This window comes from Haliotis rufescens, unplaced genomic scaffold (genome assembly GCF_023055435.1).
Source record: "Haliotis rufescens isolate VD_foot unplaced genomic scaffold, xgHalRufe1.0.p SCAF_8, whole genome shotgun sequence".
Classification (NCBI taxonomy): domain Eukaryota; kingdom Metazoa; phylum Mollusca; class Gastropoda; order Lepetellida; family Haliotidae; genus Haliotis; species Haliotis rufescens.
This window is the reverse complement of record NW_025964372.1, coordinates 20,228,736-20,250,393: the sequence shown is the minus strand read 5'-3', so window position 1 is coordinate 20,250,393 and position 21,658 is coordinate 20,228,736. Positions and strand designations below refer to the sequence as shown.

Here is a 21,658-nt window from a genome sequence, read left to right as displayed (position 1 = left end):
CATGTGAGCACCTTGATTAAAAACATGAAAAGATTTGGAAAATATCTGTTGACAACGAGTTGGTGGTGCACATGCCTTGCAAATCCTGCAATTGACCGAAATATGCATTACAGTTTATAAACCAGATTTCGATTTCGTAGCGCAATTTTGATTGGATTATATATAGACTCGTTAGTCCAGCCAAAATATAACTCCATAATACCAGCCAGGTTCTGCAAGGGTGGAAACTGGACTTTTATAGTCAGTTAACTCACTTGCCTCGGGAAGATGTCAGGACTTGGGCTGTTTAACAGAGTCATTCAGAATGTTGAGAACATGCCAGTACTCAACATCTGTACTACAGCAATGTAGAGAAATGTCTGTAGTACTGAATCACAAACAAGGATTTGTTTGAAGAAATAAAAATAGCCACATGCAAAATAATGTACAAGACAGTTTCATCTTTATTCTACATATATACATGTATAGTTGTATCTAAAATAGTTTGCAGCACAACAGCAAACAAGAAGTATTGCTGAACTCATTAATACCTGTCCTGTGGGGATTCAGAGTAATATAAGGGTAACACTATTTTTCAGGGCATTATCATTTGCAGAAGCCCGAGGTCTTCTATTAACTGCCCGATGAAGGAGGGCAGTTGAAAAGACTGAGGGCTTCTGCAAATGATAATGCCCTGAAAAATAGCGCTACTGTTATCATAGCTGAAATAGATGGAATTTGTTATCAAATAAAAAGAAACAATATCGGTTTTGAAACATTTACTGCAATCAACACGAATGTTACTGACCCACTTTAACAAATATGGAAACGTCATAAAAGAAACCAGATGACATCACGATTGAACGTGACGTCACCAATCCCTATCCTATGACGGCATGATAATAACGGCCCGTCGTCAAGCAATATGAGGGCATGATCAAGTTACAGTGGCCCGCTCATTTCTGATAACTTGCGGGCGGTTTAATGATAACTCTAGCCATTTTAGCTATAATTTCTGATAACTTGCGGGCAGTTAATGATAATTCTATCCATTTTAGCTAGAAATATACGTTAATGTCCACATAAACTAAACTGATCTGTCCCCTCATACACTGGAAAATCACATGACCTGTTCTGCCAGTGACTAGATAACGACTAGATAGTAATCCTCACTCGAACAATAGCCCCATCCTTGGTACATCCCAACAGAACACAAGTGACATGTATGTCCATCAGAGCTGAATTCTTAATCTACACAGAAAACAAAATATGCTGACCAAAAATTAAGTGACGTCACTTTGAACAGGTTTTCAATCATATCAGGATGTGTCAGCTTGATGTGGGAAGAAAGCCTGAAGTGATGCAGATCTCACTATGGATACCACTATGGAGAACCCATGACCTGGGGTATGGTGCTGACAAACCTAGAAATGTTATCAGGGTCAACTGGGATTCAAACCCTGGATCATAGGGTTCTGGTGGGACCAAGCAACACAACGCCTTCAATGACTGGGCAACCATTTCACCCCCTACCCACACTCACCCAAACTTCCAATATGTGAGTGAGTGAGTATGGTTTTACGCCGCTTTTAGCAATATTCCAGCAATAACACGGCGGGGGACACCAGAAATGGGCCTCACACATTGTACCCATGTCGGGAATCGAACCCGGGTCTTCGGTGTGACGAGCGAACGCTTTAACCACTAGACTACCCGACCTCCCCAAAACTTCCAAGATGTGAGATGACAAGAAAAATTGGATTGTTATCAGCTGAGGTTGCAGGACCATCATAGCTTTTTCTAGACTCAGACAGTGGCCAAATTGCCACAATGAACAACCAACAATCTCTCACCCATATGAATTTTATGTCTTGACATTCAATTTGAAGCTGTCATCCTCATCGAAAGTGAAAAGATCATTCCCTTGCCTACACCACACATAGATAATGACTGTCTCAGAATTATGATTTCCACTGTCAATCTACAAAATATAGCCAGGGGCCTGTTCCACAAAGCGATCTTAGTGCTATGATTGTCATAAGCCTATGTTAAAGTATGGGAGTTACGATCATCTTAGCGCTAAGATCGTTTTGTGGAACGGGGCCCAGATCAATTGTAGTTTCTTGTTTTAACAAATATTTTTGGTATATATACCAAAATGCAGGAAGCAAAATGAAAAACAAAAATACTGCCATGAGTAATTTAAGGTGAATTTCCAATGAAACAAACTTAATGACAAAAATACAAACAAAATATATTAAATATATGCAATTTTAATCAACATGGCATTATGAATTGATTTTACAATGGGAAAGTTGAAGAAGTCCATCGACAAATAGTAAGTGAGCGAGTGGGATTTTACACAGCCTTTTACGATATTCCACCAATAACACTGGCGGGGACACCAGGAACAGGATTCACACATAATGTACCCAGGTGGAGAATCGAAACCAGACCTTCGGTGTGACGTGCTAACGCTTTAACCACTAGGCTAATCCACAGCTCCTTTAAAGTGAATATATCTTGCTTTAATGTTAAACATATTTGATATACCAGTGCGGTGGCTGCCCATTTTTCTTGAAGCTTCTCGAAACCTTGATACTTTACAGAAACATTTCATCAGTTCATTTGTACTAAATAAACAGCCCAACTGACCACCACTGAACTAGTCTGACAATGTGCCATGTAATTATGCATGCAACACACCTTGGGTTATAAATTAAGCTTCTATTTACAGTTTACATTACAGTGCATTACCAGGTTTTATCAAACTCTGCATCAATGTCTGTGGCAATACAAAACACCATTCTTTTCTAACAAGGTAGAATCCAGAATTCATTATTTTAGTCTCAACATATACAACACAAACAACTGCATTTAAACAGTCCATGTTTGTTGAGGAACATGTGTCTGTAAGCTGGACAGTGGTGTGGCTCTAAGTAGCACCAGTTGCTAGACCAATGCCCTTCACACACGCACCAAGCGTCATGAAGACTCTTCTTCTCCATCTCTCCTCAGTGGTAAGACAGTCTGCTACAGCACTTGTCTTCTGATGTCTGCCTCCTGGTGGAGAGTCATGATCACTTCCATACACGTCTGTCTCATGTTAAAGGGGAGAGAATGACGACCTTCCTTCACGTCTGTCTCCTGTTACCGAGAAAATGACGACCTCCCTTCACGTCCGACCCGTTACAGAGAAAATGGCGTCCTCCCTTCACGTCTGTCTCCTGTTACCGAAAAAATGACGACCTCCCTTCACATCCGACCCGTTACAGAGAAAATGGCGTCCTCCCTTCACGTCTGTCTCCTGTTACCGAAAAAATGACGACCTCCCTTCACGTCGGACTCCTGTTACAGAGAAATGACAACCTCCCTTCGAGGCTGTCCCCTGTTACCGAGAAAATGGCGACCTCCCTTCACGTCTGACTCCTGTTAGAGCGGAGAATGATGACCTTTCACATCTGCTGCCTGTCACCAAGAAAATGATCACCTCCCGTCATGTCCGCCCCTTTTCACCAACTGAGGGAAGGGCGACCTCCTTTCAAGTCTGCCTCCTATGAGAGAGGAGAGAATGTTGACCTCCCCACTTCAAGCTACCTCCTGTCACAGAGAGAATGATGACCTCTCTTCACATCCGCATCTTGTCACTGGAGAATGATGACGCCCCTTCATGTCTGCCTTCTGTCACCGGGAATGATGACGATTACCTCCTTTCACATCTGTCTCCTGTGAGATAGGACACCTCTTCAAGCAGCCTCCTGTCATCGAGAGAATGACAACATTCCTATATATCAGCTTGTCTGAAGGAATGACAATCTCACTTCACATCTACCGCCTGTCAGAGAAAACTGACGAGCTCCAACGTCTACTTCCTGGCACAGAGAAGAAATGAAAAGCCTCCCTTCATACATGTCTACTCCTGTGAGAGTCAAATTTACAGATGTCTACTCTCAACTCCATTCTCACCAGCATTCTCTCTCTAATCCACCTCATTCTGAATCCGAAAGAACAATGACCTCCTTGACCTCCTCTGGCGGCTCTACTTCATACACATCCGGTTCTTCTCCAGCCTCATCGATGTCGATATAGCACTGACTCGACATCTGCATGGCCTGCTTAAGGGGCGACATCGGGGCCTCTTTCTTCACAGGGGGAACATTCTTCACAGGGGGAACATTCGTCGCAGGAGGAACGCACTCTCTCTGTCTGTTGGCACTGATACCATTAACATTCATGGATCGTACAGGACTGGACGTGTGTGTTGTCAGAGGAATCCGCTTGTGAGGAGATACTGAGGTTGAAAAAGACACAGAGGAAGATGGTGGTCTGTGGGAGAAAGGAATTGAATGCAAAGAATCATGATTTGGAACTGCTCGGTTGTTTACACTATTTGTAGGTTTCATTCTTTTCACTGCACTATCATTACTGCCCAGCGATGACCACCAGAGGACTTTTTGACCCCCTGAGTGAGGCTTAGTTTGAAACTGTTTCTTAACCGTTGAAGTCAAAGGCAGATGGTCGCCTGGAGAGTCCAGAAATGAAGGCACAAGACTCTTATCATGGACTTTCATGCGGTTCTTACTTTCTGGGAACATGGATGAATCATCATTTGAATCGTCAACTTCAATGGGTGATGGTGATCTGTGCTTTGGCCTACATGTGACCTGATTGTGAGAAGTCCCTGAGAGGTGGTTGCTGGAGAGGGTGCTGCTTGCAGGTGTTCTCGACACCTGGGGTGGAGGGGTGCGGGTGGAGAGGGAGCTGCCCATGGGGGTCCTGGACACCTGGGGTGGAGGGGTGCTGGTGGATGGGCCCCCCTGTTTGCTGGGGGATCGGGGTTGTATGATGCTGCCTGGAGATTTGGCCAGCCAGTGTTGGGGGAGCTCCGATGTCTGGGGCCAACACTGGGACACAATGTCTGGACGAGCTGATGGGCCTGGAGGCGCTTGGGGTTCTGGGGAGGAGGATGGAGATCTGTCCTCGGTGTCGGAGAGCAGCTCAATACAACTCTTCTTTGAGCGGGGTTTAATTTCAATCAGGTCTTCAGCATCACTGGCAAGGTCTGAAAACAGAAAATGACTGTACAATGGGATTCTGCAATACAAAAATAAGGAAAAACATTCTCATTTGTAAAACCAGGGGCTCTATCAATCATATGCTCAGCCTTAACCAGGGATCAGACAATCAGACATTTGTATTTTGGTTATACCCACCTCATATTTGACAGTTGCTGGTGGTGCATGTATGAATAAAATAACAAAAAAATAAAATCAAGGGGCACTTTCACAACATACACTGTACTTTCTGGAGTACACTGCACACTTTTTCTCGATAAAAACACCACAATGAGTTTTTGATGTTTTCAAGGTAAATAAATGTTTGTAATCAATTTTATTAAATGTATTCAAAATTTAATTCAATTTTGTTAACATTTATTAATTTGTGTGTGAAATCGTGTGTGAAGTGATCGGTAGATTGCACAACTCACTGTTGTTTACAGCAACAACGGCCAGACTACCGATATTGATGCCTTGAGATGAACTCACCAAAAGTCATATTTGTTTTAGCTTGACTATCGTATATATTCCAACATAACATTTTTGCAAGTCCGAGGGAAGTCTCAATGACAGGTCAAATTTTTCCTCACGTAAAAATCATCTGGCAAAAGTGCTACTCTTATGGTTATTATTATTTTAAATAAATATGGTAAAGCTGCAACCAAAGTAACATGATATTGGAATATATGATGGCTAATATTTCATCTCAACACTGCTCAAATTTCACATTTTTATTGACCATTTAAGTAAGTTAACCCCTAAATTCCTGAAATGGATACTATGTATTTTTTTACTGCACATAATATTATGGTGACCGATAGCGCTCGGTCACCCTTGCAAGTCATGTATACACTAATCAACAACAAATGCATGTCAGTCTGGCTGCACCTCTTCAATTCATGTCCTTTGTTATGATAATCCAGTCTCAGGTTTTAATGTCCCTTCAAGTACTTTCTTGAAAATATCCGGTTGGCAAATATCAAAATCTCAGGTCTGCTCTTTTCCAAATCGGACATTTTGCAGTCACAACTGGACAAATCTGGTGCACACTGGTTTCCGGATCCCTGGCATTCACATAGAGGTTCTTTCCATCAACTATTTAAGGGTTGACTGTGTATTTTTTTCGGTTCATTGAGGTATGAATCGAAAAGAATACACAGTCAATGCTTATAATTAAATTCGACAGCGTAAAACATGTTTTATCTACAATAGTTTAACCAAAAACAGTTGTATATATCGAAACAGTCAAAAATGTGGAGATTGATAAACATTCAGGGTGTAGGAATACATACTGTGGCATGACATGAATCAGGTGATTGTTTAATTTATGCACATAAACTGACACGCCTACACTGTCAGTAGCCAATCAACGGAGAGCAGGATCAAAACAATGTTCATTGGACCTGTCAGTTAAGACAAGAGGCGAAAAGAACTGCAATAGTCAGACTGTAACGAACTGGAAGAAATATGTCCGGGAGAAGGCGGCTGTTTCAAATTACATGGTCAGTTACCGCCAGATTCAAACATTACTTCCCTGATTACGGTAAAACACAGTTGGAAAAATGCTAGTTAGAAAGGAAACCCGAAGACATGAAAGTTGAACCGAGTCGAGCAGAAAAAAAACAGGCGAGCGAGCCTGCACGTTTGCTGTTTCATTCATTCTCGGCCATCGGTTTCAAAGGGTAGTTTGGACAATGAATATGCATGAAAGTCGCTAAATGTCCTGTGCATGACGATACACGTGAGCAGAAAGGAAATTCCCTCGGCTGTTATATTGGGATTCCCCGACATTCCGAAGTAATAAAAGTAGTGCGCCTCGGTGGGCGTGGCTTAATTTTTTACATTCATTGGGAAATGAATGCAATAACACGTGACCAAATCAGCTAATCAGAATACAGGAATTTCAATGAACACAACAAAAATTTAATTAGTAATCAATGCTTTTGAAATTTTATCAGAACAAACGCTTGACAAAATAGTCATGATTTAGGTATTTTGATGGATAATTAAGAAAATTAAGAGTGAGTACAATTTTAAGTCCTCTCAAATCGATCAGTTATGTTTATATGGATATACATTACTATACTCCACAAGCCAATTCCGATTTGCTCCCTTGGTAAAATCCATATCCATTGTATGTCTTACTCCTTATCAATCTACAACTCCAATTTACTGAACTATGGCGAACACTAACTTTACCAGAGTGAGTGAGTGAGGTTTAATGCCGCTTTTAACAGTATTCAAGTCATATCACGGCGTGTCAGCTTGATGTGGGAGGATAGCCTGATATGATGCAAGTCTCAGACGTTGACCACCTCAGTGAAACCCAAGAGCACAGGTATGGTGCTGACAAACCTAGAAACATAATCGGGGCGAACCGTGATTCCAACCTACAATCATAGGTTTCTGGCATGCCCAAGGGACGCAACTCTGCACAGCGAATCGCAACGCCTTAAACGACTGGGCCACCTGTGCCCTCAAAACTTTACCAGATAGAAGATTGCTCAACACTGATCCAACTTATGCTTCCTTCATGCACCTGCCTCAGCAACCCACCTTCCTCATTTACCACCATCACATCCTCATCTGACGCGTCTTCCTCTTCCAGTCTTTCATCCTCCTCTGATCCTTCAGGGACTTCCACAGCTTCCTCTCCCGTCTCATACTGCATGTCCGAGAACTTCCGGATCACCTGGCGACAGAACAGTCTACACCATCACAGCTGTCACATATGTATACATGTCCTGTGTTAAACACTATCTATGTTTCACAGTTAAACACTAGCCATGTTACACAGATAAACACTATCCATAATGTACATTTATACACCATCCATGTTATAAAACAGATGCCAACCCTAAATGAAGCTTTGAATTAATCAGTGGAGTATAACACAGTAATTTCAGGAGAAAAAGAGTAACGTTAACTTTTTTTAAATGGTCTTCACTCATGACAGTCACTGATGTGAGTTTTCGCTTTGACATTTGCATTAGCCAAAGACATAAGTGAAACGTGGTGAAAACTCCACACATTCATAACATTCATCACAACACTAACTAGCTGTGTAATATCTGTGTACATGTTATTAGTTCCCGGTCTGCAACAACAAAGATTGATTGATCAAATGACCAATCAGAGACCTCTTATTACTGAATATTTAAAATTTATGATAATTGTATATTTATATACTTATCATATCTCAAACTATGAATTTCTTCCTTCTTTCAATCCTGGTGTGAAAATATCCTTGAACAAAGACTACATGGATCACCTGATACATGATTCTTTCTTAGATCGGACAGTTTAACTGTGATGCAGGGATTGTCGGTTGGGCATATAGCATGTGTTATAGGACCAGTAAGTATACAATATTTTTTTCAAATTTTCAAATTTTTAAACTTATCCTTTCTCATACTTTGCATTTTATTCCACGATTGGACGACGGGGCGCAGATACCCTAACCTGTTATAGACTACAACCGTGAGATATACATGAGGAAGCTGATGCTAAACTATGCTTCAACCACAAGATTGTTACACAGTTAGAGTCATGAGGGATGAGGACTTGGTGGAACATATCCTGTTGATGTTTGACCGGATCATAAGTTGTGACTCTCAGAGAATCTCTGCCCAATGGGATACTGACAGAATGACTGCCTTGAATTCCAAGTTGTTGATGTGGAGCTTCTTTCCGTCAATGGAACAGCCCCCTACCTTCTGATGATCTAGGACGTGAGCTCCCCAGCCCACGCTTGAAGTGTTGACAAAAAGTGAAGTGTCAGGATGAACGGCTTCAAAGAGTCTCCTTCGCAGAAATTCATTAACAGCAGCTTCCAATGGAGTTGCTGATGCAGTGATAACACAGTTGTCGTCCTGGAGGGAGGGCTTAATGAAGCAATGAATCAGTCAGACTTCCCTCTGGGTGAGTGCTTGCGCCCATGTTAGGAGACCAAATAGTTACTGCCACGGACGAAGGGGTAGAGGTTGTTTGAGTGTCCACGGCACTCAATGTAGCTTTGACCATCTGTAAAGGTGGACAAACATCTTGCCCAGCTCAGTGTTGAAGAGAGCGCCTATAAACTGAAGATGTTGAGTGGAATAAGTCTTGGACTTCCCACGTTGAAGTAACTTCTGTGGGAACTCTAGGTGTTTCACAAGGGTGTCTGGATCTAATTGGGCTAGAATGCAATTGTCTATATAGGCTTATCATACGGGTGAAAAGCCACTGGCCTGAAGAAATACCAAATGCGGTCACCCTCCATTGGTAGTGAAGGCCTTGGAAAATGAACCCGAGGTAATTTACTCCTGATGGATATGTACCTGAAGATAAGCGTCTTACAGGTCCAGCCTGACCATTAGTCTCCTAGTCAGATGATAGTTCAGAGTAGTGTGATGGAAATCATGCGAAAGTGCGGCAGATCTTAAATGTATAGCATGTTGAACATCTTCATGTTGAAGATCCTCCAAAGTGTGTCACTGTCTTTCTTCAGGACAAGGAAAATCGGAGAGAAAACCCCCGGGGTACCCTAGACATTATATGGTTTGTTTAGAGATCCAACATACCGATAGTCTCTTACAGAACCGGAAGTTGCTTGGCCGGATACTCCCTCTGTCAAGGAATGGACGTGGTCGGATTTGTCCCTGTTAAGGGCAGCCTGTACCCTTCCTTGAGGATTTGAGTGACAAAAGGGTTGGCCAGCACTGTCCAGTTCTCTACTGGGGTCTTGTAAACAGGTATGACTGGGGGCAGAAATTCCCATTTGTCGTGTAGTCGAGGTAAATCACTTGGTGGAGGCATCGCTGGCCTAGACGGCTCTCCTGTGTCCCTGCGGGGAGTGAAGTAGACAGTCCTGGTGTTGACTGACTTGGAGCCTCGTTGCCTTTAATGTCCATGTCCTCAGCCACAAAAAGAGCTTGTTGTGTGTCCGAGAACATCACGTAAGTCTCGTGAGAGGGTGAACTAAAGGTGGCACTGTTCCTTCCTCTGTTCATTGAGGTGTTGTTTCTGCAGCTTCGGGAGGTCCACTGAAACCTGGAGGTGTGTTTCTCTGATGACCTCATAGGCTACTTCTTGAATTCAGTTGGCGAACAGATACGGCATGGACCAGGGCATCTAGTAGAGACAGACTTTAATGTGGTCCTCCCACTGGCAATTTTGAAGGGGGCCATGGCGACAGCGCGCTGTAATAGCACCCAGGTGCTGTGATAACAAGTCCATGACCCCCTGAAGTGCCAGGGTTCCTCTGATGTGGGCTTCCTTTGAAGACTTGGTGTTCGCAACAGACGTGGCAAGAGCCTCAGTAGCTTACAGGATGGTGGCTATGAGCGGAAGTATCCAGGTGGGCCAGGTCCTGATCTTCAATAATTAATGTGAAGGAGGACCGCTTAGGATTCTGAGTAGGAAAGTCTCCATCCAATTGCGGTGCTGTGGTGATGGAGGTATCCTGTGTGTGCCTGTATCAGCAATGTTACACTGTGCATGTTCAACACTATCCATGTGAAACAGTAATACACTAAACACTGTATAGAGTTCTAGACTATCAACGTAACCACTATCCATGGTACACAGATATACACTACTATCTTTACTCACGTTCTCCAGATTAGTCTTTCCCTGCTGCTGGTTCTCCTCAAGCTTCTGTTTCAACTCCAAGTTGTACATCGCTGGGTCGTGACTCATACTGAAACAAATCAGGCCACATCCACACTGATACTTGTGTTAGCACAATAATACAGATACGAAAGTTTTGTTTGTTGTTTAATGCCGCACTCAGTAATATTCCAGCTATATGATGGCAGTCTGTAAATAAATGAATCTCAACCACACAATCCAGTGATTGATATCCTGAGCATAGATCCTGCAATTGGGATGCGATGACAGATATTAACCAAGTCAGCGAGCCTGACCACCTGATCTGTTAGTCGCCTCTTACAACAAGCATAGTCGCCTCTTACGACAGGCATGGGTTGCTGAGGAGCTATTCTAACCCAGATCTTCATGGGTCATGTATCCTAAAGCAAAGAAGACGAATCAGGAGGATCATCACCATGACATCACTCCGCAGTCACCTATTCCAGCATCATCAATAGACAGCTGTCAGTGGTCACCCTGAGCATCTCATGCCATAAGCAGTCTGTGACAAGAGAAATTTAAAAGCTCTTCTGATATCACTTTCAGTAGATTTCAGTATATGAGTAGCTGAGCTACACTGAAAGAACTTTAACTTGACTCAGACCTAGGACTTGGGGCTGATGCAGCAGACTGCACAAGCATGGGGTACAAATAGTTCAAGGGACCTCAAATGTTTCAAGAAGACCCATCACCTGACTGCTTGTTTATTATATGAATAATTGTTGTTTCATCTCACAGTAGGCAGTATTTCAACTAGTTCATATGGTCCTGTACATAACTGAGTCTGCGTCAGGCAAACCAGGGGTTGATACATTAGCAATGATCAATTATGACAGGATAACACATACTCATTGTGACCATCCATTTTACATTTACCACTGGCTATATCCAACTTGACTAAAGCTCTGTGGTTTATGTAAAACTTACTAATGTAACTAGATCATTTAGATTTTTTTTAGAAAACAACTCGTCCATCGAAATATTCTAACATATAACTAACCTTGCTAGCATAGGGTGGACGGGTAATATTTTGACTCCCCATGGTAGCTGTGTCTAAACCCTGCTAGCATAGAGTGGAAGGGGCCTATTCTGGCCTTGGCTCCCCAGTGTTGGCTATGTCTAACCCTGCATGCATAGAGTGCATGAGCCCTATTCTGGTCTGGACTCCCAATGGTGTTGGCCATGTCTAACCCTGCATGCATAGAGTGCATGAGCCCTATTCTGGTCTGGACTCCCAATGGTGTTGGCAATGTCTAACCCTACTAGCATAGGATTCATGGGCCCTGTTCTAGCCTGGAATGATAACAGTGTTGGCAGTGTCTAGCCCTGCTAGCATAGGATTCATGGGCCCTGTTCTAGCCTGGAATGATAACAGTGTTGGCAGTGTCTAACCCTGCTAGCATAGGGTGGATGGGTCATATTTTGGCTTTGACTCAACAGTGCTAGCTGTGTCTAACCCTGCAAGCAAAGGGTGCATGGGCCCTATTCTGTCCTGAACTCCGCACAGTGTTGACAATGTGGATAAGGATCTTACTCTGAGTAGTCAGTCAGCTTACAGCCGAAGGTTGTGATGTAGTCGTCCTGTCGTCGCTGTTGCAGCAGGTTTCCCACGTCAGTAAAGGCCTCACGAGCGACGCTGTCTATCTCTTTTTGACTGGCAACAAAAACGGGAAACATGAACAGTCTGCACAATGTCGGCCAGGCCACAACAACACATAAACTAGTCTTGAAATGCTCCCTTCATCTCAATGGGTCGCTGATAAAGTGGGTCAGTGGGTCAATCATCATGTAACTTACTCTTGACCATGCATCTGGAGTCCAAATTTGATAAATGATCGATGCTCACCTGAGATGCAGCTTCTGGTTGATGCTGACTTTAGCCACCAGTCTCTTCATGTCATGGAAGTCGGGGAAGACCTTCTTCTTGTTAATCATCTTCTCTATCTTCTTATTGACCTCGGGGTACCTTGTACCTGCAACCATAAACCATCTTTCATAGGGCTAGTATTCTGATCCCTACCTCCATGGACATAAAATATTCCCAAAATGTTGCAAGGACATCTTGAATCTTCAGATATTAAATTTCTACACCATTTAAGGAACACTGGTACTTTCAAGGATGTTTATGTGAGACAGAAGCGACTGGGCGACTGTGACTTTGTTTGTTTGTTGTTTTAACGCCGCACTCAGCAATATTCCAGCTATATCAGTATATGACGGCGGTCTGTTAATAATCGAGTCTGGACCAGACAATCCAGTGATTGACATCATGAGCATCAATCTACGCAATTGGGACAGGATAACATGCATCAACCAAGTCAGCGAGCCTGACCACCCGATCCTGTTAGTCGCCTCTTGCGCCAAGCATAGTAGCCTTTGACCGCAAGGATGGGTTGCTGAAGACCTATTTATACCCAGATCATCACAGGTCGACTTATCATTAAGCATGTTAAGAAGATGTAACAAAGCTTAACAAGATGAAGAATATGAACAAGCCTTAAAAAGCACCCTCATTATATAAACTAAACATGCTAAATGGTAAATGGATATTAACAGTTTACTTTTTGAAAGATTATATTTCTACACCCCCAGACAATTAATGTATCTATGAAAATATCATAGAACAATGTGTCCCCTATGCAACCACTCTCAGTACCCTGGTAGTTGAACCTCCTCTCCGTGGGACGGCCAGTGGTGGGGGCGCGGTCTTTCAGCTCACACAGCTTGTTCCACACAGCCACAAACTTCTTCTTGAGCTTGTCCTCGTAGATGTAGGTGGAGTCTTCCTCAGCCAGGTCATCGAGGCTCAACTCACGCTCCTGAACCTGCTGGATCTTAGTCTGCAGCTTCTACACGCACAAACACAGATAGTAACATCTTAGTCTGCAGAATCTACACACACAAACACAGATAGTAACATCTTAGTCTGCAGTATCTACACAAACACAGATAGTAACATCTTAGTCTGCAGTATCTACACACACAAACACAGATAGTAACATCTTAGTCTGCAGTATCTACACACAAACACAGATAGTAACATCTTAGTCTGCAGTATCTTCACAATTACAGATAGTAACATCTTAGTCTGCAGTATCTACACCCACAAACACAGATAGTAACATATTAGCCTGCAGTATCTACACACACAAACATAGATAGTAACATCTTAGTCTGCAGTATCTACACAAATACAGATAGTAACATTTTAGTCTGCAGTATCTACACACACAAACACAGATAGTAACATCTTAGTCTGCAGCTTCTACAAACACAAACAGTAACATATTAGTCTGCAGTATCTACACACAAACACAGATAGTAACATCTTAGTCTGCAGTATCTTCACAAATACAGATAGTAACATCTTAGTCTGCAGTATCTACACCCACAAACACAGATAGTAACATATTAGTCTGCAGTATCTACACACACAAACAAGGATAGTAACATCTTAGTCTGCAGTATCTTCACAAATACAGATAGTAACATCTTAGTCTGCAGTATCTACACACACAAACACAGATAGTAACATCTTAGTCTGCAGTATCTACACACACAAACACAGATAGTAACATCTTAGTCTGCAGTATCTACACAAATACAGATAGTAACATTTTAGTCTGCAGTATCTACACCCACAAACACAGATAGTAACATCTTAGTCTGCAGCTTCTACAAACACAGATAGTAACATCTTGGTCTGCAGCTTCTACACACACTCACACTATATGTCAAAAGCATAGCCATGATAACATGGATACACACAAGTGAAATATAACAAAGGATACTGTTTCAATAATTTCCCACATTGACTGGCTACATTTCAGGAGAGGACCAGCACTTGTGAATGCACTTACCTCCAGTAGCTTCTCCAACCGATGGATGTGTTTCTCAGACACTTCCTTTTTCTTCTCCGGTTCTTCCTTTTTCTTCTCCGGTTCTTCCCTTTTCTTCACTGGTTCCTCCTTCTTCAATCCCCCTCTTTCCAAAGCTGATCCCTGAGATGTTGAACCAGTTGCCTGGTTGGTCCTGGGTGAGTTACATTGCTCAGACATCACACCACTGGATGAATCACACTGCTCAGATGTGACATCAGTTGGTGAGTCACTATGCTCCGCAGTGATAACAATGGGTGAGTCACAATGCTCAGACGTCACACCAACAGATGAGTCGCAATGCTCAGACATGACATCGGTTGGTGAGTCACTACATTCTCCAGTGATAACAACAGGCAAGTCGCTATGCTCAAACGTCACACCAATGGTTGAGTCACAATGCTCGGATTGGACGTCAGTTGTTGAGTCACTATGTTCTACACTGACAACAACGGGCAAGTCACTATGCTCAGAGGTACCACCACATGGTGATTCAGAAGGCTTCGGGGTTATTACAACGGGTGAGTCACAAGACTCACCAGTAATGGCAAGCGCTGAGTCAGCAGTAACTTCAAATGTACCTGGTGACCCCTCAGTGGTGGACTTGGTCTGAGATGCTTCTCCAGCTGCTGGTGAAGGAATGTTCGTGTTAGAAGATGGAGTGTGTGATGACATAGCTTCAGGCTGCTTGGTCCCAGGCGATGCGGTTCTCTCCGGTGGAGAGTCTTTTGATTCAGGTACAGAAACTGTTAGAATCTCAGTGTCTTTCGAACCTGGTGACTGTTCACATATTTTTGCTTCATCTACAGATGGGGAGCTTCTCTTTGGTTTCTCATCCTCTTCAACATCAACAGAGTCCGACTCCACGTCAGGCTGTAACTCTGAATCTTTTTCAGCCACATCAGAGATTTTATTTACAACTATATCTAACTCTGAGATCATATGTGCAACTGAATTTTTACCTGAATTAAGAGTCGTTTTTTTACCATTATTTGAATGGCCCCCATCAGCTGCTGATGGTGACCGGGCACTATTTGTGGCAACAGGATGGTCACCAGTAACAACATTACTGGCGGCTTCTATTGTTCCATTTGTAGCCGGTGAAATATCAGCATTGCATATATCAGGGGTCAGAGGTCGGGACCCAGTCAGGGTCCTAGATGAGGAAAGAGACAATTTATTAACCTTGGCTGGTTTACTGTCTGCTACTTTCAATGCTGAATCAGAACCCGATGGCTTCAAACCATCATCTTGTAAATTTACATCAGTGTTGGCAGCTGTCGCTTTTAGTGAATCTGTGCTTTCACATGGTGGACTATCATCAATCAGAATACAATCATCATCATCATCATCATCATCATCATCATCATTATTCAACACTGCACTCTCAGCATTGCCTGTTTCAGGCAGCACCGACTTCTCATCTTCAGATTTCAGATCTCCATCTATGTTGGTCATACATCCATTACCAAGGGAATCTGCCTCGCTGGCAACAGTGTCATCAGTCAAAGCTTCACCACTGCTTTTCTTATCCTTCAGGTTCCTGATGATGTCTGCAAGCTTTGACGAGCACGCTGAGTGAGGAGATATCTTTAGCTTGCTTTCCCACTGTTTGTCTCTTGGTGTGGAAGACTGCAGAGCATTATCTATGGCTTGTTTTGAAGGCTCCCCAAGCACTGGAGAAGATGTCAGTGATCGACTCTTACTGTTCTTATCTTCTTTATCTCGGAACTCTCCATTAGAGGTTTTGGTCCTCTTCCACACAGTGTCATCCGAGTCATACTCAGATGGTTGTTTACGTTTTTCTCCCTTCCTACCCTTGGCGTAAGCCTTCAGCTCATTCAAGCAGTCCTTGAGATGGACGAACAGGTGCCTGTTGTCAGACTCCATCTTCTGTCTGCAGCTCGCCAGAAGCTGGTACAGCTCCTGGGTGCCCTTGAACTTGTCAGAGCACTCATCATAGCGTTTCTTCACCAGGGTGATGAGCTGCTTGCTGGGACCACTCAGGGACTGCTCGCAGAAACAGAGGAACTGAAACAGATAAGGAGTGAATGAATGCGTTGGTTTCACTGGCCGATTTGAACATTATTTCACAGGATTTTATCTTGACTTACAAAAGTGGTTGTCCTGGGGACCCCTAATAATCGGTGGTAAGGGTCCTTATAGGCAATGCGAGGATCCTGTAAAGTAATGAAATGGTGTAGTTTACTGCTCGTTTTTATCATTACTTTAGAGCCTGGAATGAATCAGTGATCATGTGGACAGTGGTAATGATTGATGGATGAAATGACAGACACCTATAACTGCTTTTGGTGCGCCAGGGTTCGAATTAAGGAACTTGATTTAACTTGCACTAGGTGCATGTTGACATGAAAACCTATTTGCACCTGAGAAAACCAGGTTGCACCCTTGTCCCATTCAAAGATGAAATTCATGCACATAACTAGGATAAATAAATAAAATCTCAGGTCTCTGATGACTGTGATATGCGTCATGAATTACACAAAACACGGAGTAGTGATGTAGTATGGTAAATGAAGCTTAGAGATATTAGGTTCAAAGATCGGACAAGTATTACAGTAAGGGTAGGAATTTGTTTACATGCAATTGGTGCATGTAGACATAAATATTAGGTTGCATTTTTCAATAATAGGTTGCACTTGTGCATGTTTTCATAGCTAAATTGAGCCCTGTGCGCTGTAGGTACAATGAATCTTAATGTGCGTCCTTCGGAGCGCAGTATATTCTTTTTCGACGTCCAATCTAAACAATTGTGAATACTGGATGCACATTGTGCATTGTGTAAAATCCCAATCTCATTAAAATCAGATCTTAGTTCTCGCTGCCGCTAAACAAAGATCTGAGGACATCCCATTACAGGTCACGTCAGACCAACCTTTCGCAAACTCTGACTGACCAATTGAATTACTGACAAGAAGTCGACATTAGCCAATCAGCATGATCAGAAGGCAGCTTTCTCATGCTTTACATCACTAATTTCAAATTGGCGACTACGCTTCGAAACATATTTTGACAAATTATCGCTTAAAAATTTGAAACCTGAACAAAAGAAAGTTCTAGAATGGCTAATATATGGTCTAGATTGTATAGATTCAGTCGTTAAGCCCGTAACTATCTTCCGGAATACCCCGTTTTAACGTTTTCGAGGCTGCATGATTAGAAATCACATTCCGTCTGTCACTTTCATGATCCCTGTAAGTGACGCTCTGATTGGTCGTTCTGATTGGTCGTTCTGATGTGACCCCTAATGGGATGCGGTAGCGAGAACTAAGATCTGATTTTAATGAGATTGGTAAAATCCTGATTTCAGTTATATCATGGAACTTCATACTGCTTTCTGTGGGAGGAAGCCTGAAGTTAAGCAGGTCTTAAACATTTGCCACTCACGCACAAAGGTATGGTAGTGGCACATTAAAAATGAACAGTAATAATCAAGGCAAGGTTTAGAACCTGTGATTATCAGATCTTGGAACATGTAAGTGATAAAACAGTAATAACCAATTTAAAAATTAATTCTGCTAAAAATGCTGTTACAGGTGACAATGTGTGCATTCATGATTACTCACTGCAGTGGAGTTCATGTATATGATATGCCTGCATTCAATCAGTATATAAGGTGAGGTGAAATGGGGTTTAACGTTGCGTCCAAGCTTATTGCACTTATATAGCGACGTGCATGCACGTGTGTGTGTGTGTGTGTGTGTGGCTGCTTGTACTAGTCCGGACTGATGCCGATTTAAAGTGCTAGCACACTGAGATGCCATGCCGCAGTTTAACATGAATACCCCACTCAGACACAGTATACTGACTCCGAGCTGACCAGTCCTTTAGCCCCAAGTACTATCTTTTAACATCTTTTGGTATGACGTAGCCGGGCATCGAACCCCGGACCTTCTGCTCTCCGGGCGGATGCTCTACCACTAGACCACGGAGGCGGTCCAGTCAGTATATAAAGAAATACAGACATGTGTGCTGAATAGGCTACATGGGTAATTATGCACAATGATGTAATACTATTTGATTCCTTAACATGCTTAAATGTTTAATGGTTATTTGTATGCATGCAGCACAAAATTAATTGGGCAATGGGACATATGCTGCATATTCATACAAATATGCAGCTCATCTATAGCTCTGAGTTGGCAAATATTAGAGCCCCAGAAATCATCTGTACCGAAAATATCACATGAATAGTTCACTCATTGTTTCAAGAAACCAATATTTGACAAACATGGTAATCATGGTAATTTGGCAGCCAGATATGAATATAATATTCAGGTGTTTGTTTGTAATACACCTTTCTCATAATTATCACACTCATAAATAAAAACAAAAATAAATCAATAATGGAAAAAAACAACCTGTAAACTATGAAAAAGGTCCAAACTGTAATATGCAAGGAGTTTTGCATGTCAAGTAATCAGGTAAATTGAACAGATTGAAACATGGAAAGGTAAGTGACCATTGACCTAACATGGAAGTGCCAAGGTCAGTTCAAACTGGTTGTAAGTCTCACCTTGGCATACTCTTCTTCTGTAGCAGACATGATTCTGATGTTGGCTTACTCCATTCTGCAACACTCACACCTCACTGGAACTAAAAACATGTCAATGTCATTGGCATAGTGTCTAGGGACTGAAAAACAATGCATGTTTGCCCGATGGTGGCGCCAGTCTATCACTTTTTCCACAATTTCAAAACCAAAGTTTGTTGGGAATCCAATGTTGCTGCCTTGAAATAATGGTGGTTATTCTGACACAAATGCCAAAAAATTGGCTTTTTCACAAATATGGTTGTCCTGCATTCTAGGATCTTAGAAGAATGCATGGGATAAACACATTTACAAAGTGATAAAATGAGCATTGTTGTTGAATTTTCAAGAGAGAAAAATCATATACAGCAAAAATAACTATGAATAATATGAGGAAGGAAATTGAGAATTGATTTGAAGATTCTACTGGAAGGAAAAAATTGGAAGAAAAATTATGGAAGACGGATCCTTAAATTACAACACACAGAACAAGAAGAAGGAAAGTAATTCAAAATAATAATCTGATGGAAGCAAGCTATGTTCCTTGTTCCGGAAAAAAGAATAACCTTTTCTCAAAACAAAACATGATGAAATTACAAAAGGCTTCATTTACATGTGTTGTCTGTACAACATTGCCAAAGTTTATCCATTATCAACTGCTTGCATTCTCAAAGGCATTGAGTTACAGCCCAGTAAGGCAATGACAATTCGTTTTGGTTTTGGGTTGGTTTGTTGTTTTACACCAAACTCAGCAATATTCCACACGACGGTCTGTAAATAATCGAGCCCAGACAATCCAGTGATTGATATCATGAGCATCGATCCACACAATTGGGATTGATGACATGCATCAACTAAGTCAGCGAGCCTGACCACCCGATCCTGTTAGTCGCCTTTTACGACAAGCATAGTCGCCTTCTACGGCAAGCATAGGTTTCTGAAGAACTATTCTATCCCGGATCTTCACGAGTCAACAATTCGTAGTACATGTAGTAAGAGTATGTAAATTCTCCAGGTTACCCTTATCTATGACATGGAAGGTTAACGTCCATCAATAAAAAGCACTTTAGCGAGGAAAAGTTCTCTACATAAGGATGCAGCTCATGGATATTAATGAGTCAGGAACCAGGTTTCGCAGTGTTTTGACATTATGAGTTCAGATGATTTATTTGAAAACTCCCATCCCAAATCATGGATAGAACATTCATCAAATTAATATTTTTTGCAGTGTAAACTTAGTGCATAAATATATTCATATAATTTTATATGGTGTTTATTTTAGTAAATGTTGTCGCCCTATAACGCAGTTGTGAGCAAGGCAAAGCAGCACTTTATGTTGCTTTAGTCACAACCATCATATTATGACACAATGTATCTAGTTGTTTGAATTCTTTATAAACTTTTATTGTTGGTTGACATATTAAACCAATATTCTAACAGTGTATTTTGTGATGGTGAATGTTCTTATCAATAATTGGACAAGTGCTTGTAGATGGAGGTAAGATTTATCTCCCTTTTTTAACGAAGCAAACCACAGGTGTTGCAGTTTCGCTGAACCCATGGGTGTGATGATTGAGTCACTAAAAAGTATCATAAAAACTAGTATATCTCAAGAAAGATTATTTAGCCTAGTATCCCTTCACTGATCTTGCATGCAGTTAGGGTTAGTCAAGTTAGGTTTAGGGTATGGTAAATCAACTTTATCCTTAGCCCTTATTAGTATGAATGAAAATTGCAGTGAAAATATTCTATATAGGCTCCGAACTTTGATAAATAATACCATAAATCGTATTGGCAGTCATATAGTTATCATTAAAAGGCATATGAGGTAGGCCTAATTAGCTACATAAGTGATATGGTATTTTTAATGATTATATGTAGGCTTGCTTTTCAAAATTATCATTCTTATTCAGTCTTTGAACAAGAATTGTGTCCATATAATTAACGTATCAAGTAGGTTTATAAACTAACGCAGTTACACAACACATTGTACACGGCATGTCACTGAACGCTAAAACAGATAAATCGGTAAGACTGCCGCGCGTGTCCCCCCTAAAACATATATATGATTCAAAGGATTAAACAATACATACATATACAACTTTTGGAGGTGACATACGGGCGGAAGTCTTTCCGATAAATCAGCTGGTACTGTATTTTGCAGGCTGCATCACGTTTTTTAGTTCCTTCGCCGGCTTCGACAAGATCATCATGTGAAGATGTGGAGATGCGATCTTTCTAGATAGCTGAGTCAATTAGTCAAATATCCTACGTTGAGAGCTGTGAAATCAAGTCATTTGTATCAAGACTTGTTGAATGGTAACTTAAGATGTATAAAATCCATAATTAAAGCAACTTACACAAATAATCTGCCGTACACAATCACAAAGGATGAACCATTTCACAAGCTTTTAGCGTTAGTTTCCAAGTTACCCCCCCTTTGGCGGAATTAATTATCGCCCTTACTAGAATAGATGGCGCTCGTAGCAGTTAATCTCTGAACTGGTGCGACTGTCTAAAATGCGCGGACAACTTAGTACGTAAAAACGCTTTCTTAAATA

The 21,658-nt window shown here is 41.8% G+C and overlaps 1 protein-coding gene across 2 annotated transcripts; it reads right to left on the bottom strand.

The window, feature by feature from the left end:
• Positions 1-2,236: 2,236 nt before the first annotated feature.
• LOC124142495 lies at positions 2,237-21,548 on the bottom strand. 2 transcript variants are annotated; one of them, XM_046510997.2, is made up of 9 exons: positions 21,458-21,548; positions 19,083-19,162; positions 14,528-16,576; positions 13,324-13,516; positions 12,514-12,640; positions 12,202-12,321; positions 10,629-10,716; positions 7,593-7,728; positions 2,237-5,041 (listed from the first exon to the last, which is right to left on the bottom strand). In XM_046510997.2, the coding sequence occupies exons 2-9, from the start codon at positions 19,110-19,112 to the stop codon at positions 3,969-3,971; spliced, it is 3,816 nt and encodes a 1,271-aa protein (XP_046366953.2). In that variant the 5' UTR covers positions 19,113-19,162; positions 21,458-21,548; the 3' UTR covers positions 2,237-3,968. The 2 variants fall into 2 exon arrangements, with proteins under 2 accessions (XP_046366953.2, XP_046366954.2); XM_046510998.2 differs by lacking the exon at positions 21,458-21,548 and adding an exon at positions 21,191-21,443.
• Between the last annotated feature and the right edge of the window lie 110 nt (positions 21,549-21,658).

Coding starts and splice junctions, on each gene's coding strand:
- LOC124142495 (XM_046510997.2), bottom strand. CDS start 19,112: ATGTCTGCTACAGAAGAAGAGTATGCCAAG. Junction 13,517..14,527: donor GGTTGGAGAAGCTACTGGAG/GTAAGTGCATTC, acceptor TTGTGCGTGTAG/AAGCTGCAGACTAAGATCCA. Junction 10,717..12,201: donor AAGCTGACTGACTACTCAGA/GTAAGATCCTTA, acceptor GATTTGTTTCAG/TATGAGTCACGACCCAGCGA.